The 13,532-nt window shown below is 39.3% G+C and overlaps 1 protein-coding gene across 1 annotated transcript in view; it reads left to right on the top strand.

Annotated features, from left to right (window-relative positions):
* The first annotated feature begins 7,737 nt into the window (after positions 1–7,737).
* Positions 7,738–13,532, top strand: part of LOC107748843 (gastrula zinc finger protein XlCGF49.1-like) — a 19,706-nt gene continuing 13,911 nt past the window's right edge. Inside the window, exon 1 of the mRNA XM_016563828.1 lies at positions 7,738–7,807. Coding sequence (XP_016419314.1) covers positions 7,738–7,807 — 70 coding nt within the window. The remainder of the gene's footprint in view (positions 7,808–13,532) is intronic.

The following is a 13,532-nucleotide window of genomic DNA, read 5'->3' on the forward strand; positions in this document are numbered from 1 at the left end:
CATTGAGGGGCAAATGGACGGGGCCATGTACTGTAAAATCTTGGACGAGAACCTCCTTCCCTCAGCCAGAACACTGAAGATGGGTCATGGATGGGTCTTCCAGCATGACAATGACCCAAAACATACTGCCAAGGCAACAAAGGAGTGGCACAAGAAGCACATTAAGGTCATGGAGTGGCTTGGCCAGTCTCCAGACCACAATCCTATAGAAAATCTGTGGAGGGAGCTGAAGGTTCGAGTTGCCAAATGACAGCCAAGAAACCTTAAGGATTTAGAGAGGATCTGTAAAGAGGAGTTGATCAAAATCCCTCCTCCTCCACGAGATGTGTGCAAACCTAACCCTAACCCTAATGTACAGTATGTGGAAAATAATGTGTTTTTTTTTTTACCTTAAACCGCATAAACACAATTCATTACACCAAATACACAAAATAATGTTCTTTTTAGCAGCATCATATGACCCCTTTAACAGCAATTATTATATGATGCAATCAAACTTATAGCAAAGTTTGGTAGTTCTGTATGTTGTTTCAGGGTTGGCATCATCTGAGGTCCTCTAAGGGGTTGGCATCATCTCTTCTCAGGTGTTCTTGGATCCAGACTGAAGCTTGTGTAAATCCTAGTTACCTAGTTAGTTATCCTAGGATGTCAATCCCGTGGCAAGAACAGAAACGAATAGAGACATAATTAGTGTAGCTGCTGTTCCAACCAAGTAAAATTAATTTTAAAAGCTAAAGAATAATAATGCACATTTGATCAGATATAACTGCAATACAAGATTATGAGATGCATTATTTGAATGCTTGGCCAAAGAGATGTGTCTTTAATCTAGATTTAAACAGAGAGAGTGTCTGAACCCCGCACGTATGCTTTGGAAGGCTATTCCAGAGTTTGGGAGCCAAATACGAAAACGCTCTACCTCCTTTAGTGGACTTTGCTATCCTAGGTACTACCAAAAGTCCAGAGTTTTGCGACCTTAGGGAGCGTGATGGATTGTAGCGTGGTAGAAGACTAGTAAGGTACGCAGGAGCTAACCCATTAAGGGCCTTATAGGCAAGTAATAATACTTTGTAACTGATACGGAACTTAATAGGTAGCCAATGCAGAGACTGTAAAATTGGGGTAAAATGATCATATTTTCTTGACCTGGTAAGGACTCTAGCCGCTACATTTTGGACTACCTGTAGCTTGTTTATTGAAGATGCAGGACAACCACCTAGCAGTGCATTACAATAGTCCAGTCTAGAGGTCATGAATGCATGAACTAGCTTTTCTGCATCAGAAACAGGTAACATATTTCGTAACTTGGCAATGTTTCTAAGATGGAAGAATGCTGTTTTTGTAACATGGGAAATATAATTTTCAAAAGACAAGTTGCTATCTAATATAACACCCAGATTTTTGACTGTAGAGGAAGTAACCATACATCCGTCTAGTTGCAAATTGTAATCCACGAGATTCTGTGTACTGTCTTTTGGTCCAATAAGTAATATCTCTGTCTTATCCGAATTTAATAGGAGAAAATTATTGGTCATCCAATCTTTTACATTTTTAACACATTCTGTTAGCTTAGATAATTTAGAAGTTTCATCTGGTCTTGTTGAGATATATAGTTGAGTATCATCAGCATAACAGTGGAAACTAATCCCGTATTTTCTAATAATATTACCAAGGGGCAACATGTATATCGAAAATAGCAGAGGACCTAGGACAGATCCTTGTGGCACTCCATATTTTACTGGTGATAATCGAGATGACTCCCCATTTAAATGAACAAAGTGGTAGCGATCGGACAGGTAGGATCTAAACCATCTTAAAGCCTGCCCTTGAATACCTGTATAGTTTTGTAATCGATCTATGAGTATGTCATGATCTATAGTGTCGAACGCAGCACTAAGATCAAGTAAAACTAGCAATGAGATACAGCCTTGGTCTGACGCAAGAAGCAAGTCATTTGTAATTTTAACAAGTGCAGTTTCTGTGCTATGGTGGGGCCTGAAAAAAGCTCTACCTCCTTTAGTGGACTTTGCTATCCTAGGTCACACCGTGACTTATCGATCTTCTATTAGTCACACGGCTTTAGGGCTGCAACAAACGATTATTTTGATAATCAATTAGTCTAACGATTATTAGAACGATTAATTAAATAATCGTCAATTATTCCAGTAACTAATCCGTAAGTTTTGAACGATTTTTCAGCTTTTGCAATTAGTTAAAACGATGAGTTATACGTATTCAAGTAGGGCTGCCACTAACGATTATTTTTTTATTGATTAATCTATCGACTAATTTATCGATAAATCGATTAATCTAAACTATTAATTTTCCGCCAAAAATCTACAATTTTACTTAAGAACATTTTAAGAACATCCGGCACCTCTGAAATTCGATCCGGCACCTCATTTTGGTGGATCCCCCTCCTCATGCGCCTATGAAAAACATTCGTGCTGACATGTAGCATGCATATATTTAATGAAAAAGCACGTATAATAATGATAATGTCAATAACTTTATCCCCTTTAAATATAAAATGATAATAAAAGTAAGACATTTTCGTGTTATCCATGCCAGGTTTTGTTTTTATTTCCTCGGTAATAAACTACTTCTTTAAAGAAAGGAAAGAATGGCATTATCTTAATTTTGTGTGACATTGCAGTGTTGAATACATACGTTACATGTGCATCAATAATGCGATTTATTTCCAATAATCAGAATAAAGACTTAATCGCAGTAAGAGGTTTACATGACACAAGAAAACATCTTCATTCCCGTTTACATGCTATTTTCATTATTCTGACTATTCGTTAAGTGTGGTTATTTTTATCAACATAATTTTTGCTGAGGGATATGAGAATAATGAACTCTCATACATTAGGCGCGTTACTGGCCACTGTTTTAATCTGTTTATTCTGTGCAGTGATGAAAATGCCACTGGTAACTGTTGCCTTCGCTGCATCGTTTCTTTTTTTTTGTTTGTTTTTTGTGCCGTCTCTGGATGAACATTTGGGACGAAGGCTGCGCAGCGAGCTGTGTTGTTTAGCGATTCGAAGTGGAAGAAACGTGAAGTTGTGTGAACAGCACGGCATCCGTGTACGTCTGAGCACATGCGCACTTTGGTTCAGAGCAGCAGTAATGCGATTAAGGTTTATATGCCTGTATATTTCGATTAAAATCAGCGTACGCCACCTATATTAATAAGATTATGCTTGCTGCGATTATAAGCTTAATCGCATTATTTAGATCGAAGTATTGCGTTTACATGAGGTAAAGTTTAATCACAATATTGCCAAAATCTCATTATAATCGCATTAAGAGGGTGCATGTAAATGCACTGCCGTTTATTGTGTTTTTCGTTTGTTCCACTAGGTTAAAAAAATAAAAATAAATAAATAAACAGAACAGAACACATATTGGGCTAATCTTACCCAGCAAATTGTGGATAATTGCTTTTATTTTTGTTAAATACAGTTCTTAATATAACATATTTTACCGCTTAAACACGTATACAATATTTCTTACATTTAAACTCGTTTAACAACAATTTTAGAAGTAAAAAAAATATATATTTAAAAGTAATCAGTCGAAAAGACTGATGCGAGGACATCGCGTCCTTGTTTGCTTTGCATAAAATAAAATGATCTACAGCAAAGAAACTGTTTTATAGATAAAATATACACAAACCTATATTTTAACAAAGAAATGCAAGTTGACGGCAGCACTGAGAACTGCTCTGAAAAAAATGCAGTCCGCGCTCATTACAACCGCTCTGTTGTTGCGACTGTCCGGTCCCAGGAGCTGGGTTACACAAAAGCTACCCAAACACTTAAAAAAAAATGTTTGGTTAAAATGAAATAATGATTTTATAAAAACCATGATTTTTTTTTAGAGTACATGCACACTATAAGAGCAACTGATGCAAGCTATTAATCACTTAAGTTGGTCCACTAATGTTGCAATTTACAAATTAAGCACTGCTCATACTAGTGGTGCGGAGGAAATGGTTGCTATTTTAGTCAAAGCGTGAAAAGGAAATTTAAAAGGTAAAATAATATAAAATATCAGTCGATTAAAAATATTGATGTTGACTAATTATCAGCATCGACGCAGTCGATTATATCGACCAATCGCGACAGCCCTATATTCAAGTAATAAATATAACAAGAAAATCACTTCAGCTTTTGAAATGAGCCAACAAAACATGGCATTCTCTATAAGTTTTCTGAATCTGCCAACTCAAATAAATCACACAAATTCTTTAATTATTTTGTTCACTTTCAGCAGAAAAAATAATTAAATACAAATATATTAATCAGCTGCATTACAGACAAAAAATATCTCTGTTTGAATGTAAACAAATCTCTTGGCAGCAGCATTAAGAGGCTTTAAGGGGCATTTACTTCAGGGCACATAGAATGTAACGATTCACTCAATTATCATTAACACGTGTTTCTAAGTCTTACCAATTTAAACATTCAAGCGTTATAAACCATTCATGCGCATGAAGAATTCAGTTCGGTGCTCGCGCTCACACGCTCAAAGCGCGCACATACAGAGCGGCATTTCAGGCAGAGCACGAACACAGAATTGATTCCTCTTTCGCTTGAACGGACACATACACGCAAAATTATCTCAAAATAACTATCTCGGCAAGTATTTTCATGTCTTAAATGAACGTAAACAGTGGAGAAAGAAATTGCACGTGCATCATATTGGATCCGTGCATTCAGTCTTAAAGGGGCAGCAGCCTATAAATACCTGCTCTTTAAGCGTGTTAGAACGAGCCGTTTTAGGTAGGTGTGGTTGACTCTTAACTTTTATAAAGAATATCTCTTTGGATTTGAGACTTTAGTCTTTGCAGTTATACCTCATAACCTTACTTCAACTGAATTTCCTATTTCGGATCACAAGTCTATATTCTTTAATATTTCCCTTTTTTTGGCAAGAGTTAAACCTCAACGCTCTGTCTCATTTCGTAATATCAAAAATATTCAGTCGTCTCTATTTTTACAGCTATAGTGTGTTCTTCATTATCAACTGCTACTGTTCCACAGCTATATCACCCTGCAGCCCAAGACTGGTCACCACTGAAGCTAAGCAGGGTTGAGCCTGGTCAGTACCTGGATGGGAGACCTTCTGGAAAAACTGGGTTGCTGTTGGAAGAGGTGTTAGTGAGGCCAGTGGGGGTGCTCACCCTGTAGTCTGTGGGTTCTAATGCCCCAGTATAGTGACGGGGACACTATAACTGTCAAAAAGCACCGTCTTTCGGATGAGATGTTAACCCCATGGCACTTCTCGTAAAGCGTAGGGTGTAACCCTGGTGTCCTGGCCAAATTGCCCTCCTGGCCTTTGTCAATCATGGCCTCCTAATAATCCCCAACCACTTGATTGGCTCTATGACTCTCTCTCCTCTCCACCTGTAGCTGGTGTGTAGTGAGCGCACTGGCGCCATTGTACTGTGGCTGCCGTCGCATCATCCAGGTGGATGCTGCACACTAGTTGTGGTTGAGGAGAGACCCCACCCACATGATTGTAAATAATATAAATTCACGTCTCGCGCACTTTAATGCCCTTTGATTGTAACGTGTACATTCCCTTGGAACTGTAATCATGGCGGAATTTCATATGAAGTCCACTTCGCCGGGCACTTACGGTCGAATAAGACCACACTTGAATGCTGCTGCCTGAACAAGAGACCTCCTTACTGAAGTGAAAGTGTTGACTGGTGTCACTATTTCGCGCACGCGCCGGCGGATCTCCACCAAATTCGGGGGATCCCTTCAGCTCGAGGAGCCCTCTCGAACGCCACCCTCCACGCGTCTGTAGTAGGGCTGGGTATCGATTCAGATGTCCCGATTCGATTCGATTTCGATTCGCAAGCTCTCGATTCGAGAGGAGCCCTCTCGAACGCCACCCTCCACGCGTCGGTAGCCCCCCGGGATCGCTAGATCGGTCGGCGCCAGACCGCGAATTTTACCACCCGTAACTCCCGAATCCCGGGGGCTATGGACGCGGAGGTGGTCTCATTCGAAAGCGGGCCTCTAGGCGTACACTCGATTCACGTTCGAGAGGGTTCCTCAAGCTGAAGGGATCCCCCGAATTTGATGCGGATTCGCCGCGCCGTTATGGAAATATGGCCGTTCAAAATTTCAATGGTTTTCCATAGACTTGAGCTTTAAAGCGTTTCATCCAGGTCGCCAGTAGCAAACAATGGAGCGCGCTCTGCTGGACAAACTACGTAATTACACTATTTCAAGCATTTTATCTGTGTTATATGTTCTGTAAAAAAAAATTAATATCGGCGGCATATCTGCCGATGCAGATATATCGGCGACAGGCTCATATCGGCAAACCGATATATCGGTCGGGCTCTAGTAATGACATTTATGAGCATTTTCAATCAGGTTTCTGACCCAAACATTGTACAGAAACAGCTCTTGTTAAGGTTATAAATGATCTTCTAGCTGCTGATTCTGGTCTTCTGTCTATTCTTATTCTTTTAGATATTAGTGCTGCCTTTGATACTATTAGTCATTCAGTATTATTGGAACGGCTGGCTTGCATAGGAATAGCTGATAATGCGCTTCTTTGGTTTTCAACTTAAGTGACAGAAAACCGTTTGTGCAGATTAAGAATACATGTTCAGATCCTTTCTCAGTTACTCATGCCATTCCATATTCTACCTCTTGGTCGTATTTTTTGTTCTTATGGTATTGATATCCATTTTTACGCTGACGACACACACGTGTATATTTCTACAAGACCTAATGTTTCTCATCCCCCTCCTTACCTTACTAAATGTTTGCAGGACATTAATATTTGGATGACAAATAATTGTTTTAAAGTTAAATACCAATAAAACAGAAGCCCTCCATGTGGGTTCTAGGTATGTTTGATCTAAAACTCAATCCTTTACCTTGTTTATTGACAATTGCTGTTAATTTTTCTACCCATGTGAAAAGTCTTGGGGTTATGAAATCTTTAAAAATTACAGCTGTATAAAACCACAGACCAGCAATAAAATGTAAATTTATAATATCATGGATTTAATAGTACAAGTCACACAATCTTATACAGCTAGTCAGCTAACTGTGTTCTGTAGCATCTGCGCTATGTTGCTAAAACTCTTTTGGATCTAACTGTAATTATTTCCCATATCCAAGTTCCAGGTTATAATATGCAAAAGACTAAACATTAATCTCTTAATTTTACAGTAAGTAGAGAAACTTACCCAAAATAAAGGCGTAAACATCTAAAAATGCACATTTAAAAGGGATCCTCTTTTGGTAAAAGTTGTCAGACAGCTTTCAAAATTAAAAAACCAAAATTACAGGAGGTATGTAGTAACAAACAAATCAATTGCTTAAGACATCAAGTATGATAATACATTATTTTTTCTTTTTATAATCTGAGCTCAAAAATGGAAGTGTGCGTACGTTTACTTTAATTGTGTCATCGATCAAAAATATTTAATAGTTCTAACTACAGAAACACTACACTACATGCGCCTATAATGCTTTAAAAATAATTGAATTATCAATGTACCTAGTTCATGCAAAGTTTCAGGGACATAAATAATTTTATGAAAATGCATCAAAATTATTGTAATATTTTATAACAGTTGTCTATTTTCTGCTATTACATCAGGGCTCACTTTTCTGTCCTTTCAATTCAGATTCCTGTTTTTGAATTATTTTGGTTTAGGTAAACTTTTTTTTTCTTTCTTTCTTTTCAGACCCGATGGAAGAGAACGAGGAGAGTGAAGAAGTGGAGGAGAAACCTCATGTCAAACCTGAAGAGAAACCTCTGAGTCACTCAAAAACTAAAAAGAAATTAAAGAAAAGAAGACCTGAGAAATCTTTCACCTGCACTCAGTGTGGAACGAGTTTCACATACAAAAACGCTCTTGAGATTCACATGAGAATCCACACGGGAGAAAAGCCACACGCATGTGATCAATGTGAAAAGAGTTTCCCATACAAACAAAGTCTTAAGATTCACATGAGAGTTCATACTGGAGAGAGACCGTATGCATGTGATCAATGTGGAAAGAGTTTCCCATACAGACGAAGTCTTGTGTTTCACATGGAGGTTCATACTGGAGAGAAGCCATTCACATGTGATCAGTGTGGAAAGAGTTTCATACATTCATCAAACTTTAAACGGCACATGAAGATCCACACTGGAGAAAAGCCATTCACATGTGATCAATGTGGCAAGACATTTCTTAGGGCATCACAACTGAAGACACACCTGACAGTTCATACGAAGGAGAAGCCACATTCATGTTCTTCATGTGGAAAGAGTTTTTCACAGCTGGAAAGTTTACATAGGATTCATACTGGAGAAAAACTTTATAACTGTTCACACTGCGAGAAGAGATTCTGAAGCTACACATGAAGATCCATGCAGTAAAGAAACCAGACCACGGTGATCCGTGCGGGCAGAGTTTCACCCCGTTGCCTTCTTTATTCACTCACAACAATCACAGTCTGAAATCACATTAAACGGTTCATCTCTATGTGCTGTGCAATAAAGTTTTTTCTGTGTAAGTTAGTTTCCTAACAGCCACAAATAGTAACAGGACATTTTGTTGGTTGCTTGGAAAGTATCTCATTATTATGAGAAAGTATGTCATTATTATGCGATATTATGTCAGAGTTCCTCAATAGGCGGCCTGTGCTAATTTCAAGTAGTGTTATCAAGGTAATGTCGGCGTAAGCACATAACTGGTGCGAAAATTAAAACGCAGCATCATTGGCAGCTTTGTCTGACAGTGAAAATCACACTCACCATGAGTGTGGAGAAAAGTGGAAACGGAAAATAGACGATTCAAATGTGAATGGACTGAACAAATTTATTTTATTTTGCCTGACCACCACAATGCAAAGCCACCATGTTTGTTATGCACGCAGACTAACATGAAATGCCATTTCAATACATTGTGTATGTATACAAATACATTCATTTTGACTGCAATTATCCAGAACATTCTGAGAGCTGCAAACAGAAGGTAACACAATTGGTGGCAGATTACAAGCAATCATTGCTGTTCTTCACAAAAACACATCCATACAGGTGAATGCACAACTGTGCAATTCACATCGTGGAGGAAGCTTTAAATCATGATGACAAAGCAAAGAAAATGGATGTGGAGCTATTAAAGAAGGTGCCATTATCCGATTGCATGGCAACAAGAAGAGTAGAGGCATTGGCGGGTGAGTGTCTGTCTAATCTTTTATCCGACAGAAAAAAAGAATGCTGAAGTCATGTCACTTGCAACAGACTCGTCTTGCGTCTGAACCGACATTGAACCATTGAAACATTGGATGATTTTGTACCTTCAGCCTGGAATAATTCCATTATCATCTCGGTACCCAAAATACCCCACGCAAAATTGGTAAATGACTTTCGTCCAATTGCGCTCACATCAGTTCTTTGCATGCATGGAATGCATAGTGTGTCAGGAATTTGTCATTTCAAATTGAGAGATCCATTGACCCCCTGCAGTTTGCATATCGGGCCAGTCGGAGCACTGTGGATGCCTCTCTCACTTATTTGAATAAAGTTCAACATTATCTAAATAAGCCAAATATGTATGTTAGAATACTCCTTAAGGAGTAATACTCGCCTTTATGTTTTAGGTGTTAGTTGTTGGATGATATCATGGATTAAGGAATTTTCAAGAGATCAACCTCAGCGTGTTTGTATTAATAATGTCATGTCTGACTGCTTGGTTTTAAATACTGGGGTACCGCAGGGATGCGTCCTGTCTCCAATACTGTTTTATTCATACATCAATGAACTGCTTTGTGATGAAGATAACATATCCCTCATAAAGTATGCTGATGCTATGGCATTGGTCTCCTGTCAGAAAGAAATGAATTGCTCCTCATATTTTGAGTATATCGACAGTATTATTTGTTGGTTTGATATTTTAATATTTAAAAGACAAAACAGCTATGCCTGAGGAATCAAACAAGAGTAGTAGATTCAAGCTCTGAATACAAACCAGTCATTGTAAAAGGAAAAACTGTAGAGCAGGTCTCGAATTTTAAATATTTAGGAACAGTCATCGATTATAAACTTAACCTTGAAAATAACGTAGAGTCCATCTATAAGAAGGCAAGACAACGGCTTGGTCGTCTTAGAAAACAGTGGAGTTTTAACGTTGGTACACATGGTAACTATGGCATACAGATCTATGATTGAGAGCATTCTCACATATAATATTGTCTCATGGTACGTTAAAACAACATTTAAACAGAAGAACAAACTTTCACGAATTATTAATAGGCAAATAAGATTACTGGGCATAAACAACACTTGGGCTTATTTGATTATATTTATGGAAAAAAGACGGCAATTGCGATTTGTTTAAATAACATCCACCCCCTTCATTCTGCTTTTGAGACTCAAAATTCCTTTAGCCAGAAGAAATGCGTACAAAAAATTGTATGTCCCAATGGCAGTGGTTATTTTAAATCTGATTATTTTTTTGAAGTAAATGGTTGGCATTATAGTGTTTAATGAATTGTTAGGATGTTTGATGTTTTGTTTTTTTTTGTCATGGGGGATGATTAGAAATGAATGATGAGGTTAGTGTTAAAGGGACTGTTCACCCAAAAATGAAAATGCTGTCATTAATTACCCTCATGTCGTTCCAAACCCATAAGACCTTTGTTCATCTTTGGAACACAATTTAAGATATGTTTGATGAAATCTCAGAGCTTTCAGACCCTCCCATAGACAACATGGGTCCTTACACGATCAAGACACAGAAAAGTGCCAAGATGATCAGTCATCGATTATAAACTTAAATCAAATAAATATTTTCCCCACTTTTGTGAGAATGTATGCATTTTTATTGAATGAACATCCAACACACAAGCATTTGAAAACATGAACTTGTGGCGCTTGGGAACCGGGCTGCTCACGCACTCTCCTCCTCTCTTCTGACCGCCAGGACAACGGCTTAGCCGGCGGCGGCGGGCGAGAGTCACGTCGCGGGCTCCTCCGTCGCCTGAAAAACCTGCAGCACTGCCATGGCGTCCAGCGCGGAAGCCGCCTCGCCATCAGACGCATATGCTTTATTGGCAAGGTGGGCGGTGGTCCTGCATGGCTTTGAGGGGAGGCTGATGTGCCTAGGGTCTTGAGCCTAGGGTCTTGGCTGCTGCAGGACACAGGTGCGCAGCGACGGTCTCCTCGACTGGGGGAGAGCGCACGTACCCGTGGGCCTCCGCCCCATCCACGTGGGAAAAAATGGCCTGTGTGGCAGAGGGGACGCGCGCGCGTGGGCCTCCGCCCCATCCACGTGGGAAAAAATGGCCTGTGTGGCAGAGTGGACGCGCGCTGATTGGGGCGCAGACCATGTTTTCACCAGCTGCTCATGTACGTCAGGGAAAAAGGGGACCGACGTCCTCGAGTCAGCATTCCGGGTGGACCTGAAATACCACGAGTCAAGCTTACTCCTGGCAGGCTCCTCTGGAGGACACCAGGTAAGCTCCAACTCCTGGACAGCCCTTGACAGAACCCTCATGAGTTCCCATAATGGAGAAATATCTCCGTGATGTCTCGTGAAAGCTCGAGAGGGAACATGGAAACATCAAAGAGCTTTAATATGTTGTGCAAATCAACTGTTCATGCTCATTCCCAGACTGGATCTCTTCTCTCCACTTTCCCTAATTGCAGATTCAATTATTAGATTTGTCAGTATTAATATTTTTATGCTTAGATTTTTTTGGGGGGGATCAAACTGTAACACCGTGTGTCTCAACCAGACACGACGCGATAAAAAGTATCTTTTCCTTGTAGTTTTTGTCTATAGTGAAAGCAACAATAGATATTTTACCTTAGATCTTGAAAATAAATTAAAGCAAACTTGTACGTTAAAACTGTGAACTCACTGCGAAAGATATCAGTCACTCACTCAAAACTGTTCAGTCCATTCACATTTGAATCATCTATTGTCCGTGTCCACTTTTCTTTTCTACACACTCACCATGTTTTTGCCGTCACGTCGTATCTACACTGGACGCGACAAAGCATTGCAAATCATTTGAACGTTGTGTCAGTACGTTATAAATAGAATGAGTCAGCAGTTTACTGTCGGGGATTTGTCGTGTCGCGCCACATCCAAGACAGCATCACTGATTATAACGAGTTCTATTGTATTTTATTGTGCCGCTCGCGTCCGGTGTAGACACGATGTAAGTTAATGTAGCTTTCTGATGCTGCGTTTGAATTTTCATGCCACATTATTTGAAATTAGCGCGGGCCAAACTTTTTTTCTCTCACGGACCGGATGTGGCCCGCGGGCCGCCTATTGAGGAACCCTGATCTAGACTTTGAGCATGTGAAATTTTAACAGACACTGAAACGCTCATGATATGGTGTCACACTCTGTGGCGTCTTATTTAAAGACACAAATTCAACATATAATAGTCGATGCGATGATGTATCGTCACAGGGATTTGATGATACGAATATCGATACAGCTGTCTCTGTATCAATCGTGGCACGTGCGCAGCATTGGACCACGCTTAATTTGAATACAAGAACAGAGTTTAAAACTGAGTGGAAAAGAAATATCTACGAAGTGTGTTACTTATTTTTTGTCAACATGGCAACCATGTGCACGCGCTCTCTTTCCACTGTGGATAAAAGCGCTGGCTTTCTGAAAACAACGGTATGCTTGCAGTTTTGCAATCTCCACTTCGATAATCTATTCTCAGAAAAGTGTAATTCATCAAGTGTTCATTTATGAGAGAGAGAGAGAGAGGCTGTGTATGTATGAATTACCTCCGTTTTTGCCATGTTTCTGTATTAACAGTGAAGCTGTAGCTTTAATTGCTTTAGAAACAATAATGTTACAAACTCCTTGTTGAGAAACATAATGTAGCTCTTCAGCGGTTAAGCTATTTTATTGATAAAATTGCAGGGCAGTGCTGAGAAGTTTCCATGTTGCTAAATGTCTGTGTGCTAGATCTATGTGCGTGACTGAATGTGTGTGTGTGAGCTACAGTGAAGACAGTTTAGAACGCTTCTAATTTTTAGGGCTGCCCTCGACTAAGGATTTTTCTGGTTGACTAGTAGTCGTCCATTTGAAGCAATAGTCAACTAATCGCACGTTTATTAATAAACCATTTAAACCATTATAATGAGCCTTTAATTGCCTACATAGCCTAATAAGTGCTCAAGCACATATTACAAAATATGAAAGAATATATACAAGAAAGTATAAGAATAGGCTATATTACATTCGTACAAAAGCGCATTTTGTTGTTATTGTGAGTGCACAAAAATAAACGTAGAGTCTTTACAGATTTGTAAGATTTATTACTCTTATCTGTATGACCAAAAATGAGGGAGTATTTTAAGAGCAAGTGACCGCATCGGCGCCTCCATCTGTCATGCAGTGAGCGCGCTACTGTTCACTTGAGTGCACATTTTTCTAGGTTAACATTATATTGAGCGGTCATGTAAAGTTGCTACTACATACACCTTTCAGATGAAAAGCCATATTTGAGGTTGAT

This window comes from Sinocyclocheilus rhinocerous, unplaced genomic scaffold (assembly GCF_001515625.1).
Source record: "Sinocyclocheilus rhinocerous isolate Xijiao unplaced genomic scaffold, SAMN03320098_v1.1 scaffold3517, whole genome shotgun sequence".
In the NCBI taxonomy this organism is placed as follows: Eukaryota; Metazoa; Chordata; class Actinopteri; order Cypriniformes; family Cyprinidae; genus Sinocyclocheilus; species Sinocyclocheilus rhinocerous.